Source organism: Hemicordylus capensis, chromosome 3 (assembly GCF_027244095.1).
Source record: "Hemicordylus capensis ecotype Gifberg chromosome 3, rHemCap1.1.pri, whole genome shotgun sequence".
NCBI lineage: Eukaryota > Metazoa > Chordata > Lepidosauria > Squamata > Cordylidae > Hemicordylus > Hemicordylus capensis.
Window position 1 is genome coordinate 102,241,513 of NC_069659.1, and position 22,400 is coordinate 102,263,912.

Genomic DNA, 22,400 nt, shown 5'->3' on the forward strand with positions numbered 1-22,400 from the left:
CAGCCGCCAGGAGGCACATTTCAGGGCCCGCAGCAGTGGCGACAGGGAGATTCCAGACAGGAATCTCTGTGCTGCCACTTCACTTTGATGGAGCCCTGCATGTCTGCATCACTTCGCCTTGTCAGGGTCCCACACCTTCCCCTTTTTTCCTGGGCCCTACACCCCCATAGGGACGACTCTGACGATGAAAGTGCAATCAAATGGCACTTTCTTAAGCAAGAATTTTTACCTTGCAACTTAGAAGTTAACTACATGTTATGCACAAATGCAGTGCCCTTGAAACGGAAATATGTATGCAGAGAAAATAATCTATATCATCCTCAAATAGGAAGCTTCTGTGTACTTCTACAAAAAGACATTTCTGCAAATAACCTTGGGTAGTTTTAGAAGCTGAATATGTTTAAGGATAGCTCATAATTGTGAAAGGAAGAATACTTCAAACATAAAGAGAGAAAGGGTCAAAAATTGTTTTAATAAGGACAAAGGCTAAAGACAATTCCCAAATGATGATAAAATTTCAACTGCCGAAAAAGGCACTATTATTAAATATTAAATCAAGTCAGTATAAAATGATAGCTTTAGGTAATGAAATATAAGTGAAAATTAAGATCATGCTGGTCTTATTTTAATTCAAGCCTTCAGACATGTTTCTGAAATTAAATGCATTATTTTAAGCTCTTCATTATAACAAAGGTTCATTAAGTCCTCCTGCTTAAATGAAAGACTTTGTGGGTACTTACAAAAATTAAAAGAACACTCAGTCTTCATAGAGCTTTTCACTTTGGAACACAACATTTATTCAAATTCAGTTCCAATTCTTATATTGCATGGCCTGTGATTCCATTGTTTTTGGCCATTTTCACACAGTTTAATTTAACTAGAGCCATCTGTTGTCTCTTCTAGCAAATATCAACATCAACTAGAGCTGATGGAAACCCTCTAGCAGTGCAACATGAGACTTTTAAGGCATAGCTCTGGCTTGCTGCAATCCACACTGGCTGCATTCCAACGTAATGTGGAACCAAGGGTCAAATGAACCCATGGTCTGTCCCATCCCCTACTGCATGCTTACCTGTCCACATTTGGACGAAATGGCCAGGAACGGAATTGCATTCTGGGAGACTACAGAGAGGAGGGGGAACTGGCTGTGTGGGCGTCGTTCTGGCATGAAGGACAGCCCTGACAGCCAATCTGGAAAGCCAAGCTGGAAAGAGGGAGGAGCTTCTTCCCTCAACTCTAGTTACAGCAAACACACCCTGTAGTTCAGCATTCAGATGTAATGCTGGTGGCTGCAAGCCTCAGGTAGGAGCAGCAAAACTCACTACAGACCGAGAGTTCAACTGAAGTTTGGGGAGGAAAACCTCGGGTTGCTCTTCTGGTGGGTTCAGGGTTTCACGAATTCAGAGGCACAAAAAAAGTCTGCCTCAGCCTACTTCACCTCCAGTTTCCTGTTATGTGTGAATGGGGGCCAGTTTGATCACCTAACCATGTTCTCTTTTCCCCTTCATACAGGCATTCCCCCCTCTTTTCACTTTGGAAACTGACAATGGCTAATATTACATCTACATCTATGTTGATACTAACTATATTGAGTCAAAACAATCTGCTTCTTCCAGATATGGTAGCAAACTGTGGTTTGATACCAAGCAAGCTTACTGAAAAGTGTTTCTATACCAACCACCCCTGGCAAGCAGTATAGACCACATGAAGGGGCATGGCTGATGAGTCCTTCAGCCAAAACTATTTATTTTATGGTACACTAGCTGCAGTCCTAAGTGATACCCTCCAACATTTTGAAGATGAAAACAGGGACACCCCTTGTTAACCAATTCTCACCCCAAGAATTACTGCCTAAGCCCCATACCCTCTATTATACTGCACTGAAAACTGGATTCCACCTGCTAGGTGCTGGGAACTGCATAGTGCCTTAGTGTTATGCACCAGAGTCACAATGCATCCATCCATTTGGAGAGTTATTTTCTAAAGACTCTGAGGAGAAAGCTGGATCCTGAAAGAATGGTCATCCTTCACAATTCAGCTCCCTCCCCAGAGTTCCTAGAAATTAAATCTCCAAGTGGATGGATGGATAGATGGATACACCATGTCTAGTTCACTGCTAAGTGCAGTGGAACTGCATCATGCCATATAAACAGGCTTGTGCTCAAAAGAAAGGAACTTTAGTCAAGAGCAGTGTTCCCTCTAACAGGGATTCCCAGATGTTGTTGACTACAACTCCCAGAATCTCCAGCTGCAATGGCTTTTGCTTGGAATTATGGAAGTTGTAGTCAACAGCATCTGGGAATCCCTGTTAGAGGGAACACTGGTCAAGAGAGACCAGTCAACAATTTTTGACAGCAGGTCACAAATACTAGAATATCATATCACATAACATGGCTGAAAATTGCCATCAACTGACTGCACAGTATCAAAAGATATAGCTGTATTCAATTTAGTTCAATGTCCCACACATCCCATTATCTGCAGAGCTGCAGTAGTTCAGAGAACAAAGTAACTTCTGACTCACAACACACTTTGGGTGTGTGTGTGGGAACAGTGTATTTTCTCCAGAGACTGGAAATGCCAAAAGATCAAAACAATTATCTGATATAAAAACTCATATAAGATTTGTTGCAAAAGCATGAGTATAGTTCCAGTATAACAACTTGTATTCCACTGTTGTGTCCACCCTTCCTTGAAGGTATACCACTTTTAGTCTGAAACATACTTATAGCTATTTTATTTCCACTGAACAAAACCCAGGTCTGACTGACCCGCACCAGGAAACCTGTCAGATCTGTAGGCAGGCTCGTGAAGGACAAATCTATAAATAACTTACTGAGGCTATTCCCACAATCGTCCAAAAGTGGGCTAAGGGAGCCCAGCCCACTTTGGGGTGATCGTGTGCTGCAACAGGATCCGTGCAGCTCCCAGCAGCTAACCACCATAAATCCCCCTCCCCTTAAACGAGGTTAACGGAGCGATCGCTCCATTAACTTAGTTTTTGTGCTTGAGTGTCGCCGCAGCGCGCAGTGACACACGGACAGCCTCCCGGGCTCGGGGGTCTCTCCAGGATGCGCGGGTCATCCTGGAACTTCCAGGGACGGCGCAGCCCCTGATCTGTAACGGAGCTGGCAGCTGTGTAAGCGGCAGATCCGGCCGCTCTGCCCATCTGCGGGGAGAACAGGCAAAGCTCCTCTCCCAGCAGAACCCCGTCAGACATTTCACACTTGTTGTGTGAAGCACCTCACTGATTTACAAATCTATGACTACTTGGAGGCAAAATGCCTCTAAATACCAGTTGCAGAGGAGCAACAGCAGGAGAGAGGGCATGCCCTCACCTCTTGCCTGTGGGCTTCCCAGAGGCATCGGGCTGCTGGATGCTGGACTAGATGGGCCAACAGGATGCTGTACCAGATAGGCCTTGGGCCTGATCCAGCAGGGCAGTTCTTATGTTCAGATTTGGTAGGCAGCAGCAGTAGCTGGCCTCAATAAATGGCCTCAAGCAGTTGAACTAGTAACCAACCATGAGTCATGCATCTCATTTTAAGGAAGAATTCAATCAATAGGTTAGTGGAACCATCATGTTCAGAGTCAGAATACCTCCAAGTCTCAGCTGGAGGCAACACCACATTCATGGCCAATTCATGAATTTCTAGATGCATGACTCGCTGCTGTTGGGAACAGAATGCCAGTTTGGAGTGCACTGAGTGCAGTTCAGCAAGGCAATTCTTCTATTTCTATAGATCCCCTGACTTGTAGGAGAAGCTTGCTGGGTCACATGGGCAGGGCTGTGGTCTTAAGACCAACCTCAGACATCCATGGAGCTTCCGAGACAGCACTTTGGATGCAGATCTAAGAAATATCGATTGGAAATTTTTAATGGCATGAGGTGGGGGGGAAATTGGCAGTGTCCACCAGGAAAAGTTATGGAATAATTTCCCTGGTTTTAAGGGAGAATTGTTAAAACATCTAAAGAATATCTTATTCTTTTCCCTTTCTTTCTGGGCACCAGAAACCATGGCAACTGCAATCAGGACATTGGGTGGGTATGAAGATATAGAACAACACATGACTTGTCTGGCATTATATGAGCAAGTCTCAGGCTTTCACACACACACACACACACACACACACACACACACTCCGCCTCTCCCTAACTTCCTCTATCATGATAAACCATGGTTTGCCATTACATTCAAACTATGATTTGCCATTACATTTGCACAAACCATACTTAGCCTGATGCGCTGTAAAAGTGTGAGTCAGAAGGCAAACAGAAGCACTCTTGGGGAGGAGGGAAAACACGCACCAAGTCCCTAAGTATGACAGCTGATTACACTGAGAGCTATGTCTCAACTAGTTCTCTGTGTAATCACTATTGCAGGGGTTCCCAACCTATGTATTCCAGATGTTCCTGAACTACAACTCCTATCAACCACAGCTACAGTTTATTGTGGCTGGGGATGATGGGAGGTGTCATTCAGCAACATCTGGAGTACAGCGGGTTTGAAACCTCTGAACTATTGTATCTGGGGACAGGGAAGTAATTTCTCCCTAAGTTTTACTAAGAAGAAATTACTTTCCAGTCCCAAGTATGATCAGTCAGACTAGTTAGTGAACCTATCCTACCTACAACAAGTTGCTTTGCTCACTTGAATGAATCATCTGGAGCTACTGCTCCATATGCACTTCCTCGAATGCTTTGCTTGAGATTCATTATGGTCTGAATTACATAGATTGATAGGTAAATGCAGAGGCAGAGGAAGCCAGCCGGTGCCCAAGTAACTCCTGCCGTGGCAGCCCCCTTCCATGCCCCCTGCAATCTGACATGTTCACAGCATGGCCAGGAATGCTCTCCCTGCCTTTAAAGGCAGGGAGAACAGCTCCCGGCCAAACTGTGAACGTGGCATTGCCCCGTATTTGTTCTCAAATGGGAAACACAGCCCTGTTTGCGAGCAAAGCCGTGCCCCCTGCGTCTGACATCGGATGCAGGATGTGTGGCTGGGGCGCCCGGGTTGGAGGCGGCCCGGGTTCTTTGAACCCATTCACTCAACGGTGGCTCTGCCTCTGGGTAAGTGAATGATTCTGCCTTTGGCTTGGCGGACTTTATCCTTTCCATCTGTGATACCGTAAATAAGAGCTTCCATAACAACTGGAAGATAAGCAGTACTTTGCCAGTCATAATAGGTACCAGAATGATTTGAGGGAGCCCCAGGTCAGGTACATTCTAGAAGGTAAGCAGTTTTGGGCGTTGCCCAAATCTGGATAAGAGAAACACACTAGGAATCCTATTATGTCATTCTGAGATCCTCAGAGAAAGGGTGAGACACAAAGGTAACAAAACAAATAATGTACAGCTTTGCCTTAGTTTCTCATAAAACTAATTCAGCCAGCTGTCTTTGATATTCATTTCCTTCTATATTTCCTTGCAATGTCTTCAGCTCTGAATTACTAAATGACTTGACAATAAGTTCTGATTTCAAAATTGGAAAAATTAAGTGTTCCAAGACTAAAGGAGATGGAGGTGGTAAATGAGTCATCAGACTTTAATCCATTCTCAGCAGAGCCTCTAAACAGCCACTGCCTAGCTGTCTCATACACGAAGAAAACAGAACAGGATACATCTACAAAATGAACTTACTTTCAGCTCATGTTTTGTACTAGAACAGCTTTTGCCGAAAGCCAGAACAATCTTCAAAGCCTGACACAAACAGCTATTAAATGAATAAAATACAGATGAATAAGTAAACCACAATGAAGGGCAGCTCCAAAGGGGACACGCCCCCCCTCGCCCAAAGACAAGTGGCTTGTCACACACACCCCGGCACGTGACTCCCCATCTCTGTTTCAGAAATCTAATACGTGAAACACAGATTGCCCACAATGCACTTTGCCTCTTCTGTGCCCACCCTCTCCCCTGCCCCCACCGTGCTGTCACTGACCACAATGTTCAAAAGGTTTTGCATCATATATGCCAAACCACAGATTTTGTAATGGACATATGATTAAATTTCCCTCCACTTTTGAAACTGTACTTGTATAGGCTTGTTCACACAATCAAGAATCCTTCAAAAAGCAGAGTTTGTACACACATTTTGTATACAAGTGGAGTTTGTTTAGAAAGTACACTGAAATGGCATAGGCTGGGGCAGGTTCTATCTGCTACCCCCACGAGTTCAATGTAGATAAAGTATCTGCATAGAACTGCTTCTTTCTCAGTATATGGTACATATGTTCAGGATGCCATTGATGTTTCAAGTTTGAATCCCAGCTGTCCTTGGAATTGATTGTATCCATTGTATACAATCAATCAACTGATTGATTGTATCCATTGCAATGTGAAATCCAACATAAGATACTGGAATAGAAGCCGGCGTTGCCCATTCAGGATACAATTCTATTCTATGGGTAGGTTCACACATTGTGCCAAACCTGAGGTTTAATGAAGCAGTTGGGGCCCTGAGGATATATACACATACACTGCTTCTGGCCTCAAGAGCAATATATGGAGACCGGGCGTGCCATGCAAAACCACCAACCTTGGCATATTCTGCCCTACTTGCCGAAGCATGGAACCCACTTGTAATTAAGATCTGAAGTGAGGTTCAGATGTTGCATTATGTGCTGCAAGTAGAGCAGAATATGCCAAGATTGGTAGGTTTGTATGACCTGCCCAATCTTGGCACATCCATCCCAAGACCAAGAAGGTCCTGCCCTGTTTTCACAGGGACCAACATTGATGTAATTGCACTCTAATGCAAGATTTCCTGGCTACTAGTGTAAATTCCTGACTGACAGTTAGTTGTCTGGTTCTCCCTCCTCCAACCTTGTACCTCCTAGTGACTGCTGCCTGCATGGGTCAATCCTGACAAGCATGCTTTTTTTCTGTCTCTCAAACCACAAATCCTAGAATTTTCTGTACAAACATTCCTTTCCTCCTTCTAGGAAGGTCTGGCCAGCAGAAGGTTGCTTGGTCTGCTGAATAGTACTTTTGGTTCCAGCAAATCCCACAAGAACTAGGACACCACAAAGAAACAGAAGGAAATATACGTGCATGAACATCCTCTAGCATGATCTGCAATTTAGCCTCTCTGTTTTGCTCATGATAATGGGCTTGCAGCCCAACCCAGGCACCCTGGACCTCTGTGTTTGGCTAGTGTCCCCTCCCTTCACTTCCCCTTGCTTGTGCCCTGCTTATGGCCTGATCCTATGATGCAGCATTAGGTGAAGCAAGCCAACTGAAATCGATGGGCTTAAACATACCTAACTCTGCTTAGGAGCAAGCAGTTAAGTCAACTGCTACTTTGTGTATTGATATTCAAGGATCATGCTGTGAGTTCTGAGTCAGACATTTCCTCTGTGCACAGGATCACCTGTTGCCTATTAGGTGCAATAGCAGAATTTAAGAGCTGGGTGAGACTTTGGAGGTCTTCTAGTTCAACCACTTGTTCAATGCAAGAATCAGCTAAAGCGTCCCTAATAAAGAGAGACAGGACTTCTATTATCTGCAAGAGATTTATTGGCTTTTTAGTTGCTATCAGAATAGACGGGGAGAAAAAAGTTGTATGAAAACTTCAACTTCAAAACTTCAGCTCACTGCAAGCTGATTTTCATTTGGTCTTGATAAATGGTAGTGTGTTACTCTTCCCTTTTTGAATACCAATTATCTTGTTATATTGCCAGCTTAACAGTCAAACATTCACAAGGAAACAGACTTGTTTCATTTAAGCCTTGTTAATTTTACCACACCCTGGGAGTTTCATACTAGCTACCGATGTGGTTTTTTTAGCTAAAGAAGAGCTTTTATGTTAGAGAGAACATTAAGATAATAAGTATATTTATGTATGCTATGCAAAATGCTCATAAAACTGCACCATAATGGTTAATAAACCAAACCTTTAATGTTAAAAGGGAGCATAAAGATTATCCAACATGCCCGCATCAAATATGAAAAAACAAGGCAATCATTCTTAGCCTACAGCAAATTTGATCTATGAGTCACCAGAGGATACGTGCTACGAACCTAGGCCACAGCTATGAGACAGCAATAATTGCCAAATGCCATATCTTAAACTATAAAGTTTAAGGTAACCCTGCTAACTGAGCAAAGAGACACTTTAAAAGTGGCGATTCTCTCATATTTCGCAGGGGAAGAGCAACTAGACCTATCCAGCCCCAGCACTGCATCCCACCAGTGGCTGTTGCTGGTATCTGCTTTATGTTTCGTTTTAGATTGTGCGCCCTTTGGGGGCAGGGGACCATCTTATTTATGTACCATTTATTTTTCTATGTAAACCGCTTTGAGAACTTTGGTTGAAGAGCGGTATATAAATATTTGTAGTAGTAATAGTAGTAGTATAAAAATAAGAACTGCACAAGACCAAACAAGAGGAAAGGAAACAACCTACTCTATTTACAAAAGAGTCAAGACAAGTGAATATTTAAGTCATGTTTATCCACTACCCCCGTAGGTATCACACAGATATTCTGTCCCTTCTATGATTCTCCTTACTGGTTATGCAATGCTTTTGTCTGGATTTCTTACTATTAAAAAACATTCTATCCTACCTTCCTCCTTCCACAGACACGCCCATGGCACGTCTTATATCAATTAAAAATAACAAACAGTAAAATGACAAGAGGCAGAAAATAGTCACTATAAAATAGGATATGAGCTGCCATAGTGGTTTATGGTTGCTTCTGTGTGGACAGACCATGGCTAATGCAATAAAACATAGTTTGTGATCATTGGAATAAGGGCAGGACAATAATAGTAATATACACAACATCATCATCATCATCATCATCATCATTATTATTAACAACACAAATATTCAAATCAAACTCCAGGATTCATAAACCTAAATACCCCCAAACAAAGAAAATTAAAAGATTACCTGATTCTCTTATCTTCGATTTTTTTCAAGTACTCATCTCTTTTCAATACCCCCAAAATTGTTTCCCTTTCATGTTCCAATAAAAATGACAAATTGATTATCTCCAAATTTTTAGACATGTTTTATAATGTATTATTTTCTCTTGTCGCAGTGGGGGGGGAGGGAAGAGTGCTGTAGAGCTCAAAGGTACATAATCACAAAGGAACAAGAGTGACAGAGAAGGTAGATCTCTTGAGAGGAGCTAATTCACACATTTAAGTCCCATGCCAAAAGAGCATATTTTCACTAAAAAGGAAGTCTCTGCTTTCTTTTCTTTAAGCAGCCTTCTCATTTTACTGATTTCTGAGTCTCCATTACAACTTTGCTGGAATTCCTGAACATGCTGGAAATCTCCATTCATGGATTTTCCTTGAGTAAATAATTCAGCATAAGACAGCAGAGTTTTCCCAAAAGCTGATTATTTTGATTATCACTACCTGAAAATGAAGGAGAGAGAAAACATGATTTTGACATTTTGCTTAGCATTTTGCTTAGGCAGCATAACCAAATGGTGGATTGGGGCCTTGAAGACAGTAACACACACCCAGTTGCTCACATACTATACTCTTTGTATGTACCCTCTTTCAGTTCTGGCCTACTGGTATTAACATAAATCAGTTTCTGTCTCACAGACACAGTGGGAAAGCCTAGGTCAGGGTCAAGTCCAACTACCTATCTCCTTCTCAGGTCAAGATACTTGCAGCTGAATATACCAAAGATGGCTACAGTATGTATGTATAGAAAGAGGTTTGATAAATAAATAAGAAGCCAGTCTTGGCTGTGTGGAGAGTTAGCAAAACATGCTCTGCCATATGGCCAGAATCATTTTCAGAGCATATATTCATACAAATTATTGCACTCTTTAAAAAAAAATTATTTAGCTACACAACAGAACAATCAGATGAATAATACACCATTTGGCAAGCAACTAATACGTGCTTCCAAGATTAAATAAAGTATTTTTAATACTAAAAATGTCATCAAGCTTATTCATTCTTCAGCTCATTTTCCTTCCTTATTTCTTAGGTGGTATTCCCCATAAATGCTTGAGGAAAATAATGCATTATAAAGTGAAATATATTTGATTACTGTAGTTTGATTAAAAATATCAAACAGAAAATTCTCCTCACAGGGGGTGTGTTCACATGCACTCCTTAATTGATACTCAGCAATACCTTGGAGCAAGAATGCTATTTTGAGGTCACATGTCATGCAAGGCTTGTTTTTGAACAGATTTGTAGGAAGCGAGAAATTATTGCTGGTTGTACTCACTTGTATCATGCATGAGCATGACTACGGATAAGGAGTTAGTAGCGCAGTATTGTCTACATTGACTAGCAACAGCTCTCCAAGATTTCACGCAGGAGTCTTTCCCAGCCCTACCAGGAGATGCCAGAGAGTGAACCTGAGACCTTCTGCATACAAGCAGATGCTCTGCTACTGAGCTATAGCCCCATCCCCTAAGGGGAATATCTTACAGCAGACAGTGTTCACATGTAGTCAACCATCCAAATGCAAACAATGACAGACCCTGCTTAGCAAAGAAGACAATTCATGCTTGCTACTGCAAGACCACCTCCCATAATCCTGTTGTACTAAAGAGAGATTCTTCCCATTATGCAGCATGGCTGTAGCTTTTAAATAATCAGATACAGTAGCTTGAAAGCCAAATACTACTTTTCTGAGAAAGATGCAAGGATTCTCCAATCTGATGGTTTCTGGTCAACATAAGCAATAAAGATTCCTCAGTATGATTTAGGCATGCAATTATTTAAAAAAGGGGAAAAAAGAAATGGCATTTATAGACTGATTTTTTTTTTAAGATGTCCATGCTACAATTTCAGTCTATTGCTGGCAATGACACCAACATGGTGACTTGACTAGAACAGCGGTCATTTTAATCTGACCTGTTCAGATTAGTGAAACTCCAAGGAACAATTAGGATAACTCTTGAACTGCAATATCCACTTAAGAATGATTCCTAATCAAGTACTCTAACTTTGTACTGCAATGCTATACTTCAAACTGGGAACTGCAGAGAAACATGTAAACTTTGTTAAAATCTCAAATTCATTTACAGGAAGTAACACAAAATAATAGCCAGTAAACTGCCAGCATCCTTATACACTTGTTTCTTACTCTTATTTCTAGGACAGGAATTATAAGAATGAAGTTAGTGAGTTTTGTTTTGTTTAAATATTAAGTGTGCAAATGGCATACTAAATACATAGGCCTTACCAGGTCCAAAGTGTAATAACAGGAGCTCTTCTACCAGTCCATGTACAGAGAACAGCTAGAGTGGGCTCTATACAAAAAACTAGAAAAACCAGCTGTTCTTCCGTCAGCAATCTGTTTGCACAGCACACACGCCCAGCATTTACCCTCCAGCGGCCAGTTATCAGAGAACCAGGAAATACTTGCAAGACCAATTGAGTTTTCAAAGGAAGGAGGGAAAGTCATCTTTGGCAAACACAGAAGCGAAATGGTGAAGTGCCAACCTTTCCAGGAGAGTTACTGATTACCATTTAAAATGCCTAATCGCCTGAGCCAGTCTAATCTAAGGAAAGACTTCTTCGAGAAAGATAAGGAGTGGTTATAGATCTGATGGAGTTTAGTCATCACAAGGCATTTTACCTCATTGGTTCTATGTGGTAAATAATGCATTTTGAATGAAAAAATATTTATAAAATGTGTGGATCATTTTTCTAGCTAAAGATATCTTAAAGCAAATAGAAAAATAACTAATATTGTACAACACTTTGTAATTAAAAGTATCTCTACAAGCTGCTCTTTTCTATGATAGGACAAACAATTGAAAAACGAATTCACCTCATGTCTTCCTGTTTTGTAATCCACCTATTTCCTAAATTAGCATGCATGGTAGACATAATTGGTTGCTAGAACAGTTAAAACATACTAATTTGCAACCAGTACATCCTTTACACTATCTAGGAGCGTAATATACAAAACTTCTGCTCATTCAGATTTCCACCACAGAAGTTTCATTTTAGAGACACTGCACGGGATATCAAAATAACTGATTTCACCTGAAGGACGCAAAGCAAGATCACTTAAAGGTTAAATTATCAGAACTTTCCAGAAGCAAAAGGTAGTTACTGGCAGAACTAATTCTCTCTAAGGTAAAGTGCGGTCAAGTCGATTTCGACTCCTGGTGCCCACAGAGCCCTGTTGTTTTCTTTGGTAGAATACTGGAGGGGTTTACCATTGCCTCCTCCCACGCAGTATGAAATGATGCCTTTCAGCATCTTCCTATATCACTGCTACCCGATATAGGTGTTTCCCATAGTCTGGGAAACATACCAGTGGAGATTCAAACCGGCAACCTTCTGCTTATTAGTCAAGCGTTTCCCCGCTGCGCCACTTAAGGTGGTCCAATTCTTTTTACCAGACAGAAAGTATGGGCATGATCCACCCAGTTTAGTATGGTAAAATCCCACTGATTTCCTTAGGCATGTTTAGCATGGGCCCAACTTGTTCTTTTTGGATTTAAAATTCCTTCACATTAACTGAATTGTGCCTTATGTGTCCATGCTATTTAGTTGACAACCATAAATAATCATACATTTGCTAATATATGATCAGTCATTTCATATTTTGCTCTGTAAACTGCTTTGAGAACTTTTGTTGAAAAGCAGAATATCAGTGTTGTTGTTGATATTTGTTTGATCTCATCAGACGGTTACAGTGTTTTTCTATAGTTCAGTTTATTGCAATCTTTGATTAAATACACAATCAAGATTAAATAAATCTACCCTGAGGGTAGATATCAATATAAACACATACATACATATACATATAAAAATCAGTTACATAGAAGATAAAAAGTTACATTGAGATAAAAATATATAGGATAAAACAAAATTAAAAGGAAAAAGGAGGGATGATTAAAAGTGACCGTTTCCGACACACCATGAGCAAATTTTAATCGCAGCTGTACAGAATTTGGCTACTGAGTGCAAGACTTAAGTGTGTTTATCAGAAAGAAATCTGTTTATATAAAATTCATCCGAATTGTCAGGGTATCTAAAAATGAGAGGAGCAATATATTTGGAATGCAGCTCGCAATAGAAAGAACAATACAGAAGCACATGGCCAACCATCTCCATATTCCCACTTCCACAAGGGCACAGTCTCTCCAAATAAGGAACTCTCCTATACCTACCCTCTAGTACTGCACAGAGGGCAGCACATCCAGCTGAGCCAATGTCAGGGCTCTTCTGTGTGCTCGATATATCAGGTCATACAGGTATTTTGCTGGTTTTTGTGAGGGCTTGGTGGCTCCAAGTCTTACGAGGCTTGGTGCCTGGCTTAAATCTGTCTGGCGTTCCATATCAATAATACGCCTCTTAAGGATCACCATCACCATAATGTTATCATAGCCCAGAGGGAGAAGATATTCCATTGACAGCCCATATTATTTTAGCTTTTCAGTAAGTCGATGCATCCAATCAGAGGGATGTTCATCCTTAAAAATTAGAGGAGCTAGGCCAGAAGGGGAATAAATCAATTTCAACCAAAAGTTGAAGATATAAGTCCAGGCACAGGACTCCAATGTTTTTCTATAGAAAGCAGTATTTAACAGTGTGTTTGACAGTCATAGATTCATTTTTAAGAGTATACTTGTTACTTGTTACATTATTAATATTTCCTTTTAAACCAGGTTATTTTAAAAAGAGACTGTTAGTATAACAAATTTCTGAAAATGAAAACCTTGAAAATCTGATTTTGTAAAAAAATATTGACTAACTTGTCATCCGGTATTCAAAGAGGCATATTGTCTCTGTGCAAGTTTTAATAGCTAACAGCTAATAAAACTTCAGAATCTGAACAAGGCATCAAAAACACATTACTGATGCTGTAATCCTATGCAGACCTACATGGGAGCAAGCCCCACTGAACTCAAAACATGTCTAGGATTGGGTGAAAAGTGCCTAACTCTGGTTGGATTGTGCCCCGTATAAATATATAATGGGCTGGTTCAGATGAACACAGCCTGACACGCACAGTAACTTTGATGTGCCAAGAGCGTGACTGCCATGATGTCACTGGTGGGTGTCCTGATATGCTCCCAGCATGTCCTTTAATCAAGTGAGAGAGATGTTAACCTAAATCACCTCTCTACACACGCTCCACTTATGTGATTAAAGGGCAGGACATCCAGTTACATCAGGGTGGGCACACTCTTGGCACGCCCCCAACATTATTGCATGTGCCATGCTGTGCTCATCTGAAGTGATCCATTAAGAATACTGTTACATAAATCAGTAAACAATTTGTGCCACCGCTTTGTTGGCTTGGCTCACAGACTGACATTTATGTTAAGTGATAAGCAACAAGTTTATATGTACATATTGGCATTCAAGTTGACAAATAAAGACAGTGGTTGAATATCAAGATACAAATATTACTAGATAGTTTTAAAAGGGCTAGCTATGTACTGGTATGTAAAATGGTCTAAGAGTGTAACATACTACAAACAAAACCCCACAACACAAACACTACCATCTTGCTAGATTTCTTATTAATGTTACCTATTGCTATTACAAATCAGCAGTAAGAGAGCATTCTTGGAATATCCATTGCTTAAGTTAAAGCAGAAGTTAGAAGGCAAACTTTCATTTTGGAAATAATGCCAGCTTCCTCACGGTCAAGATAGTCCTCCCTACCAACAGAAGGAGCTGTAGCAATTATCTAACTTGGTGAGAGACTGGAAGCACAGCTACAGAATACAGGTCAAAGTCTAACTGAGAAGTCTGTGTGACTGCAGCATAGCATTCTCTATAAAGCTTGAGTAACAGCAACTAGGCCTCTGTGTTCATTGACAGACTATGCACTATTAAAATACAAACTTTCTTGGCAGAGCTCTTCTAAATTACCTAAAGATTACTGTTACTTTGGTGAAAGCCACTGCCACCAGTGAGTTCATAAAAGAGAATTGTGAAGCAGCAGCACTAACATACTAAAACTCAAACTATAATAATTGATGCCTGAAGACCTATGTTAAAGCTAGCTGATCCTATAAATACCAGTTAGATTTTAAAAAAACAATACACCGGATCATCTCCACTTTATAGCTTGGGCAAACACAACATTAATTTTTTATTAATCTCTGAATTATTGAGGGATGCATCACACATTACATTTTATCTATCTATCTATCTATCCATCTGATTTCTATACCACCCTTCCAAAAATGGCTCAGGGCACTTTACACAGAGAAATAATAAATAAACTAGCCAACCCCGCACAGAGCATCTGTGCAGCACTTTGGGGCCAGCTGTTTTCCCCTCCCTCTCCCTCCTGTCCCGGTCTCTCCTCTCTTCCCCTTCCCTCCAGCCCCACACGCCTAGCCCTCCCCCCTCGTGTTCCTCCCCACACACAGAGCCTCACCTGGCTGCAGGCGACCAAGAAGGGCCCCGCCGCCCACCCACCTCCGCCGTTTTTTTCTCCCTCCCTCCCGTCCGCCTGCCGCCGCCTTTCTCTCCCCGCCGCTGCCCGCCTGCCGCTTTTCTCTCCCTGCCCGCCACTGCCACTTTTCTCTCCCCCGCCGCTGCCGCCATCCTCGTCCCCGCCGCTGCTTTTCTCTCCCCCACTCCTCAGCCCGCCGCCACCGCAACTTTCTTCTCCCTCTCCTCCTCCCTCGGCTGGGCCTCTCGCCGGAACTCTCGCAGCGTGGCCGCGAGAGTTCCGCTGCCAAATCCTGGACAAGCATGCCGGCTAAGAGAATTAATTAAGAGGGAAGAGAATAAGAAGAAGAAGAGGGAAGAGGGAATAATAATAAGAGGGAAAAGAATAATAAGAAAATTAAGAAGGAAGATGGATCCCTGTTCCGAAAGGGCTCACAATCTAAAAAGAAACAAAAGTCAGACACCAGCAACTGTCACTGGAGGTACTGTACTGGGGGTGGATAGGGCCAGTTACTCTCCCCCTGTTAAATAAAGGGAATCACCACGTTAAAAGGTGCCTCTTTGCCAAGTTAGCAGGGGTTTTATGCATAAATAATTCTATGCATAAATAATTTCCATGTAAGAAAGGAATCCTCTACCATAAAAGCCTTGGGCGTGCGGGCGTGCCGCCCGTGTCTTTTTCGCCCATTCTGGGCATGCGCAAAGCGCATGCCCAGATCGGGCGAAAAAGATACGGCCGCCCAGAGACGGGCGGCCATGTTGGACCAGGCGGTGGCCGCGGTGGAGCGACTGGCTCCGATGGCGGCCGCCGCCGTTACGGCGAGAGGGCCGGGAGGAGCAGAAGCGGCGGGCCAAGGAGAAGTGGCCGCCGCCAACGGCAGGAGGAGAGTGTGGCCGAGGCGGCGCCTCGGCCAAAGGTAGTTGTGGCCGCGGCGGGGCGACTGGCCCCGTTGGCGGCGGCTGCGACGCCACCAAGAGTGCGGGTGAGGCGGTGGCGGGGCGACTAGCCCCGATGGCGGCCGCGGCCTCAGCAAGAGGTGGCAGTAGCTGCCGTGGCCGAACAGGAAAGGACTGGGCCCGCTTGCGGCCGCACTTGGGGGGCGGGGCCGTAAATAAATCTCTTTTCCCCTTAAGGCTAGCGCCCGTTATTACAACGGGCTAAAAATTACTAGTAATATATAACAGCTTTGAGAACACTATGAAAGATTAGTCTCCTAATCACTTCACCACTTCTACAGAGTATCATGTGGCAAATCAGTGCACTCTGTAATAAAAGCTCATAGTACCAAGTCTTCGATTTGAGCACACATGCCTTATAAACAATTTTGAGCCCTTCTTTGACATAACAGTCAATTGGAAATTGACCTGTGTGTAGTGGTCAGTCTTCCTTTCCTTAGGTTTTGTATTATTATTATTCAATAGTTTTGAAAGTTACTCCATCAACATGAGTTTCCCGTTTTGGTTTGGACAAACAATACAACATCACAAGATATATTTATTTATTCATTTTTACACTGTCAAAAACAGTTGTTTTGTGGCAACATAACATTCCCCTGAACTTACTCTCTCCTTGTTCCATATATAACTAAGTTAGAGCAATTGTATGTGTTAGTGTGGGTGGCTATGCCTTTAATATAGTCTACATACTCATAGTCTGCCTGTAGTTTTAGCAGCTATCTTTGGATATTTGAGGGTACATTACACAAAAGTTTCTAAAAACTACCTCCAGTGGTTTGTAGTTTTTCTACATTGAAGTTCTTAGATGTTTGCTAGTATTTTTTTTAACTGACTGAACGCTGTTTCATGGACTGGTTGCTAGTAAACCATCTTTGGCAGATAGCTATTTTAATGGTGTTGTTGCTCTTATGTTTGGAATCAGCTTTGCTAGATGCGACCATTCCTATAAATCTTTGCAGATTTGTGGCAAATATTAATGAAAGGCATTTGTTTTTAAAAGGAAAAGAATAATCAACCTTACCAAATTACAGCCATAAGACCACCCATCATCTAACTTCAGTTGTGCCCAGCTGCCACCTGGGCATTACCACAATCTAAACCAAACCTGCCCCTACTTTCACTAGAGGAGTAGGAAAACGTCAACACAGCCCTTATCTATTCCCACTTACACAATCCTCCTACTCTTGCCCCAGGTCCAAGAAAGACAGACATTGTGCACTTGTCCTTGGCTGTCCTCTTTGGAATTACCTGCTTGAGAGTGACTTGCCACAGCAGTGGCTAAGGAGCAAATAGTCCTTCCAGAACCGTGCTGGTCAGCATCAAGACCACTGTTCCCAGGAAATGAGGCTTCTCTTCACCCAGGCAGTTGGAAACTGTGGCTCTCAATTCTTAGAGGCACTGGGGAGAAGGTGATGGGGAAATCTTCTTCCCTTAAAGTGTACCATTGAGTCAATTTTGACCTCTGGCACCCACAGAGTCCTGTGGTTTTCTTTGGTAGAATACAGGAGAAATTTACCATTGCCTCCTCCCGCACAATTTGAGATGATGCCTTTCAGCATCTTCCTATATCGCTGCTGTCCAATACAGGTGTTTCATACCAGTGGGGATTCGAACCGGCAACCTTCTTCTTGTTAGTCAAGCATTTCCCTGCCTTAGTCCATTTGTTTCTCTTTGAAGCACTATGTACATTGACGATCCTTTACATCATGTCCATTACGAACATTAAGGCAAATAAGAAAGCAAAGTACATTCTAGCTTATCTTCTAAATAACTAGATTGCCTAATGCACTGTTTTAACTGGTACAATTGAGAAAGCATCATTTTTATTTTTGTTTCTTAGTGCATTTTTGAAAATATGGTTCTTTCAACAGCTAAGAATTCAACAAGGTTCACAACTATCATGGTGAAGGCAGAAGCGGATGTCATGGCAGTTTGCAAAATTAAATAAAAAGTGAAAACAAAATAAATACATGAAAAAAGGTTTGCTACTTCAAAACAAAAGCACATCTGTGATGTTAAATCAATCATTAAATCACCTGTAAAAGAAAAGGCTTAGAACATGTGTCTCCTCATTCTTATCTTGCCTGAAGCACTTGTACCGAACATGTCATATGATGGATATTGGTCATGTCATGGATTAACTATAAACCTGATGGGCCAAATTAAATGAGACACTGGAGATCTTAACCTCACACCCACCCACAAGCTGCTATGGTGGGAGGGATTTACAGGCATAAGGAAAGGTGTGTGTGTTTTTAAAATGTAAACTTCCCCCAGTGCCACAATACTGATCCAAATGAGCAGTGAAGCAGCAAAGGACAGAAGCAGACCAAAGTGCGCTCAAAAGGTGATGGTGCTGAATGGCTCGATTGTCAGGAGACATGGGGAAGGAGTCAGTGGTGCCAAGGGCATTAGGTCAAAGGGGCTAGTAGCAGATAAATATGCACTTCCTGGTTCAGTCTTGGGGGTCAACATGTGTTGAGGATCAACTCCTGCAAATGGTCTGGGCAGCCCAACTGAGAAGACCATGGATGGTTATCTTCCAAACCCGTCAATATACTGAGTCTTGAGAAAGGGGTTAGTGGGGTTGTGTGTCAGCTCCCCTAGGCTTCCTTGCTGGTGTGGCTTCAAAACTTAATGGTGGGTGGGATGATTTCTTCACACAGAGCCCTGCATTCCACCTAGGAAGGAGAGTCTTTGTGGCTTGCTAAGTCACTGGGCCGGTCAATTGCTCATAGTCCTCTCCATCATAGCCTTCATCATCAGCCTCCCCTATAGTTCATTCAGCTTTCAAAAGTGATGTAATTGACTCGTGGCATTGACAAGACATGCCATAGGTGTCAAGAATCAGTAGATTCCATAGGCAATTCACGGGGGGGGGGGGGGGTAGATGAAAACCCAAAAGCACAATTCTTTATTAGAACCAACCAAAATGACATAAAATCTTATGCAAACTTTCAAGTTATCTAGAAGTCTTCATAAGCTGGATATTAAGGAAAAAAACAACACGTGGTAAAGGTAAACTAAGAATGGTGTAATAGTCCTAAAAGTCTGCAGGTATTGTGGTCCAGGCCTGATTTATATACTAAATATGCTCATTAGCTAGCATAAAAAATTAGGCCTGTCTCATAGTGTCACCAAGTGACCAAGTTCTTTTATATAGTGACCATGTAGGATCTGGGCGCAAGGAAGAAAGGAGATCAAACCAATCCTAAATGATTCAATGGGCTTTATTGAGTATAAAAGAACATCATCATCAATCTAACTGAGCTGAAAGCAGAACATTCTATCAGTATTACTAACAATATTTCAACCCTAACCAGCACCAATATTCACCCAGTGTTCCTAACTAACATGTGTGTGTATTAAATCGTCCTAGAGCCTAATACAATTCAGATATAGATGGGGAAAGGGTGGGGGAAGGCTGAGGGTTGGCATGGTTTGGGGAGATCAGGAATTAGTAGAGGGACGAGGGGAAAGGAGAAGAAGGGGAAAGGATGGAGGGATCCAAGGCTTGTGGGGTGGCATATTACCAGGATCAGAGGCTTGAGAACGGTGGATCTTTCAGCTGAAGGAGAGAGGCTTTTGGCTGGGGACAGGAGCTTTTAGATCAAGCATGCAGTTTGCTCAGTGCACGGCTGAGAGTCTGAGCACCATGGCTGGGGAAGTCTTGACTTCTCACTGCGCAGTGGAAGTCACAGACAGTTCCTGTCCATGGACAGAGTTCCTGCCTCTAGCCCCGCGGCTTGGGCAGCAAACTCTTGGATTACTCATGAGCAAGTCTTGCTTGTAGGCAGAAGATTGCGTGTAGGCACAAGACTGCTTGCTCTCTGTCCAGTATTAGCCTCACTCTTTATAGTTGTATTTTCCTTTGATCTCTCATAGAGTCTATTCAAATCTCCTCATCTTTTCCTGGGTCCCCAAAAGGGTGACAATGCTGTTACCTTCTGGATAATGTCTTTTAAATATTCAGGATATTGGCCAGTCCAGAGAGATCTGAATCTCATCTTCTGTAAGCTGTGAGCTTAGAGGGGGGGGGGGACATTGCCCAAAGCAAATCTGCATCTCTGAGCTGCAAATGGGCATCTTCTCTTGTCGCAGATTTGCTAGCCTGATCCCAAAAGGTGTTAAAGTGTTAGTAAAGTAAGAATTAAAGTCTATAGGTGTTTTCTTTGTGTGCATTTACCTATGCTGAATTTCTATAGAGAGCAATTGAGTCAATCATTGACAAAGATTAACATAGACTTCTTGCAACAGGAAAGGAGAGATCAGCCTCTGGCCTCTTCCACAGACATTATCTGACAGTGAGTCACATTTTAGCATTTGGATTGTTCTGGCCTGGCTTTTGTGCTACCTTGAGTACCCATTTCACAATACAATGCTGGATCGCCTCTTCCCTCACAGACCAGTTGAGATCTGGGGTGTCAATTCACCCTGAGTCCAGGCATTAATTCATTTCTTAATATAAAATGAAATCAGACACAGGCCTCAATTCCACATACTTCTTAGTTGCCTCTGGGTCTAATATATTGGGGGGTGGAGTCCCCAACACAGGTTATAATAGTCTTAAAATTGAGTTAAGTCAACTCATGTTGATGAGCTTCACAAGCAGATGAACACTGATCTTAGGCTGCACTCAGGGCTTCTGGGATGAAAAAGAGGCAGTAGTGATTGTTGAAACACGTTTAAAAGCTATAAGATCTAATAGATACTCTGTTCCATCCCCAGTGCTAATTAAGTACTACAGCATCTGCTTTGCATGCAAAAGGTCCTAGATTCAATCCCTGGCATCTCTAGGTAGGGTTGGGAAAGATTTCTGCCTGAAATCCTGGAAAGTGGTTACCAGTCATTGCAGACCACACTGATGAACCAATGGTCTGACTGGGTATAAGGCCAGGTCACTCGCAACACTTGACAGAAGTCTACTGAACTCCAAGAGTGCACCAGCATGTCCTGCCCTGGTACTGACCCATCAAGAAGACCTCATGCTGATGGGTTCTTCTTGGCTGTCTGAAGAGACAAACGCCGTAAGCATTATGGCAATTGTTTCCATGATTGGAAGGCTTGGGCACCAAGTACATACTTAAAATAATGGAGGTCCCAAGAGGCAGAATAGTACAGCATTGAGTCCTCTTAGAATAACTCTATAGAGTTGCACTCAGGAATCTGATGTAACATTTGGGTCAGTATACTTGCAAATAGCTCTAACACATTTCCAGGATCTTTGTTTTACGTGTGGTGCTTATTTTCTGACATGTCTCTTTTATGTTATTTGTTTTGTTGCATTTACATCCCACTTTTCTTCCATCATGGAGCTCAAGTTAGCATGAATTTCCAGGGGGGTCTCCCGTCCAGGCAGGGGCATAGGTTAGCAACATTAAAGTGGGCCCTGAGACAAAAGTAAAGACGGGGCACTACCCTCCTCCGCTTAGCTGCCACCTTCTTCAAAGAGATGGAGGATGCAAAGAGCACACTGTAGCTCAGATGGTGGGGTCCAGAAACATAGGTCCCTCCCTTGTTCAAATATAGCTATGCCTCTGCATCCAGGCACTGACCAGACCTAGACACGTTTAGTTTTAGCAAGGCAGCTTCATCACGTGCCCTCAAACCATGCCCCTGCTGCTTTGGTATAGGGGTGAGCATATTCTGCATGGTCATAAATGAGATCAGCCAGATTTTGAAACTGATGGGAGATGTAATTCAGTCCACACATCTCTCATTTAGAATGTGTTAATTAAGTGTCTTGTCGTGGAGAACACTGGTGCTTAATATTTAATTGGTACAAATAACTCCACAGACTAGCAAGACTATTGCATGTCTATACTACAGGCAAACATGTTTTATGAATTTCCTCTTTTTAGGGGGCTCTGAGAATGATAGTTGTCTTGAGCAGGGCTAGGGATTGCTCTCAGTACCTTGCCAAACTACAATTCACAAGATTTAGAAAAGGTCTTGAGCGCTAAAATAGTATAAAACCAATATAGATTTATTGTGAAGACAGAGCCTTAGAGGGATTAATAAATTGCACTGCATATTCAGGAGGTAGATGAGGGAAGTAGCAAACATGTAATTGACAACA

At 42.3% G+C, this 22,400-nt stretch overlaps 1 protein-coding gene across 6 annotated transcripts in view; it reads right to left on the bottom strand.

Moving 5' to 3' along the window:
• SYTL5 (synaptotagmin like 5) overlaps positions 1-22,400 on the bottom strand; it is a 97,652-nt gene that overhangs the window by 57,128 nt on the left and 18,124 nt on the right. For 5 of the 6 annotated variants that reach the window (XM_053308059.1, XM_053308061.1, XM_053308058.1 and 2 more), the window contains exon 2: positions 8,898-9,373. The exons of the other annotated variant lie outside the window; for it this stretch is intronic. In XM_053308059.1, coding sequence (XP_053164034.1) covers positions 8,898-9,016 — 119 coding nt within the window. In that variant the 5' untranslated portion in view covers positions 9,017-9,373. The remainder of the gene's footprint in view (positions 1-8,897; positions 9,374-22,400) is intronic. 6 annotated transcript variants of the gene reach the window in all.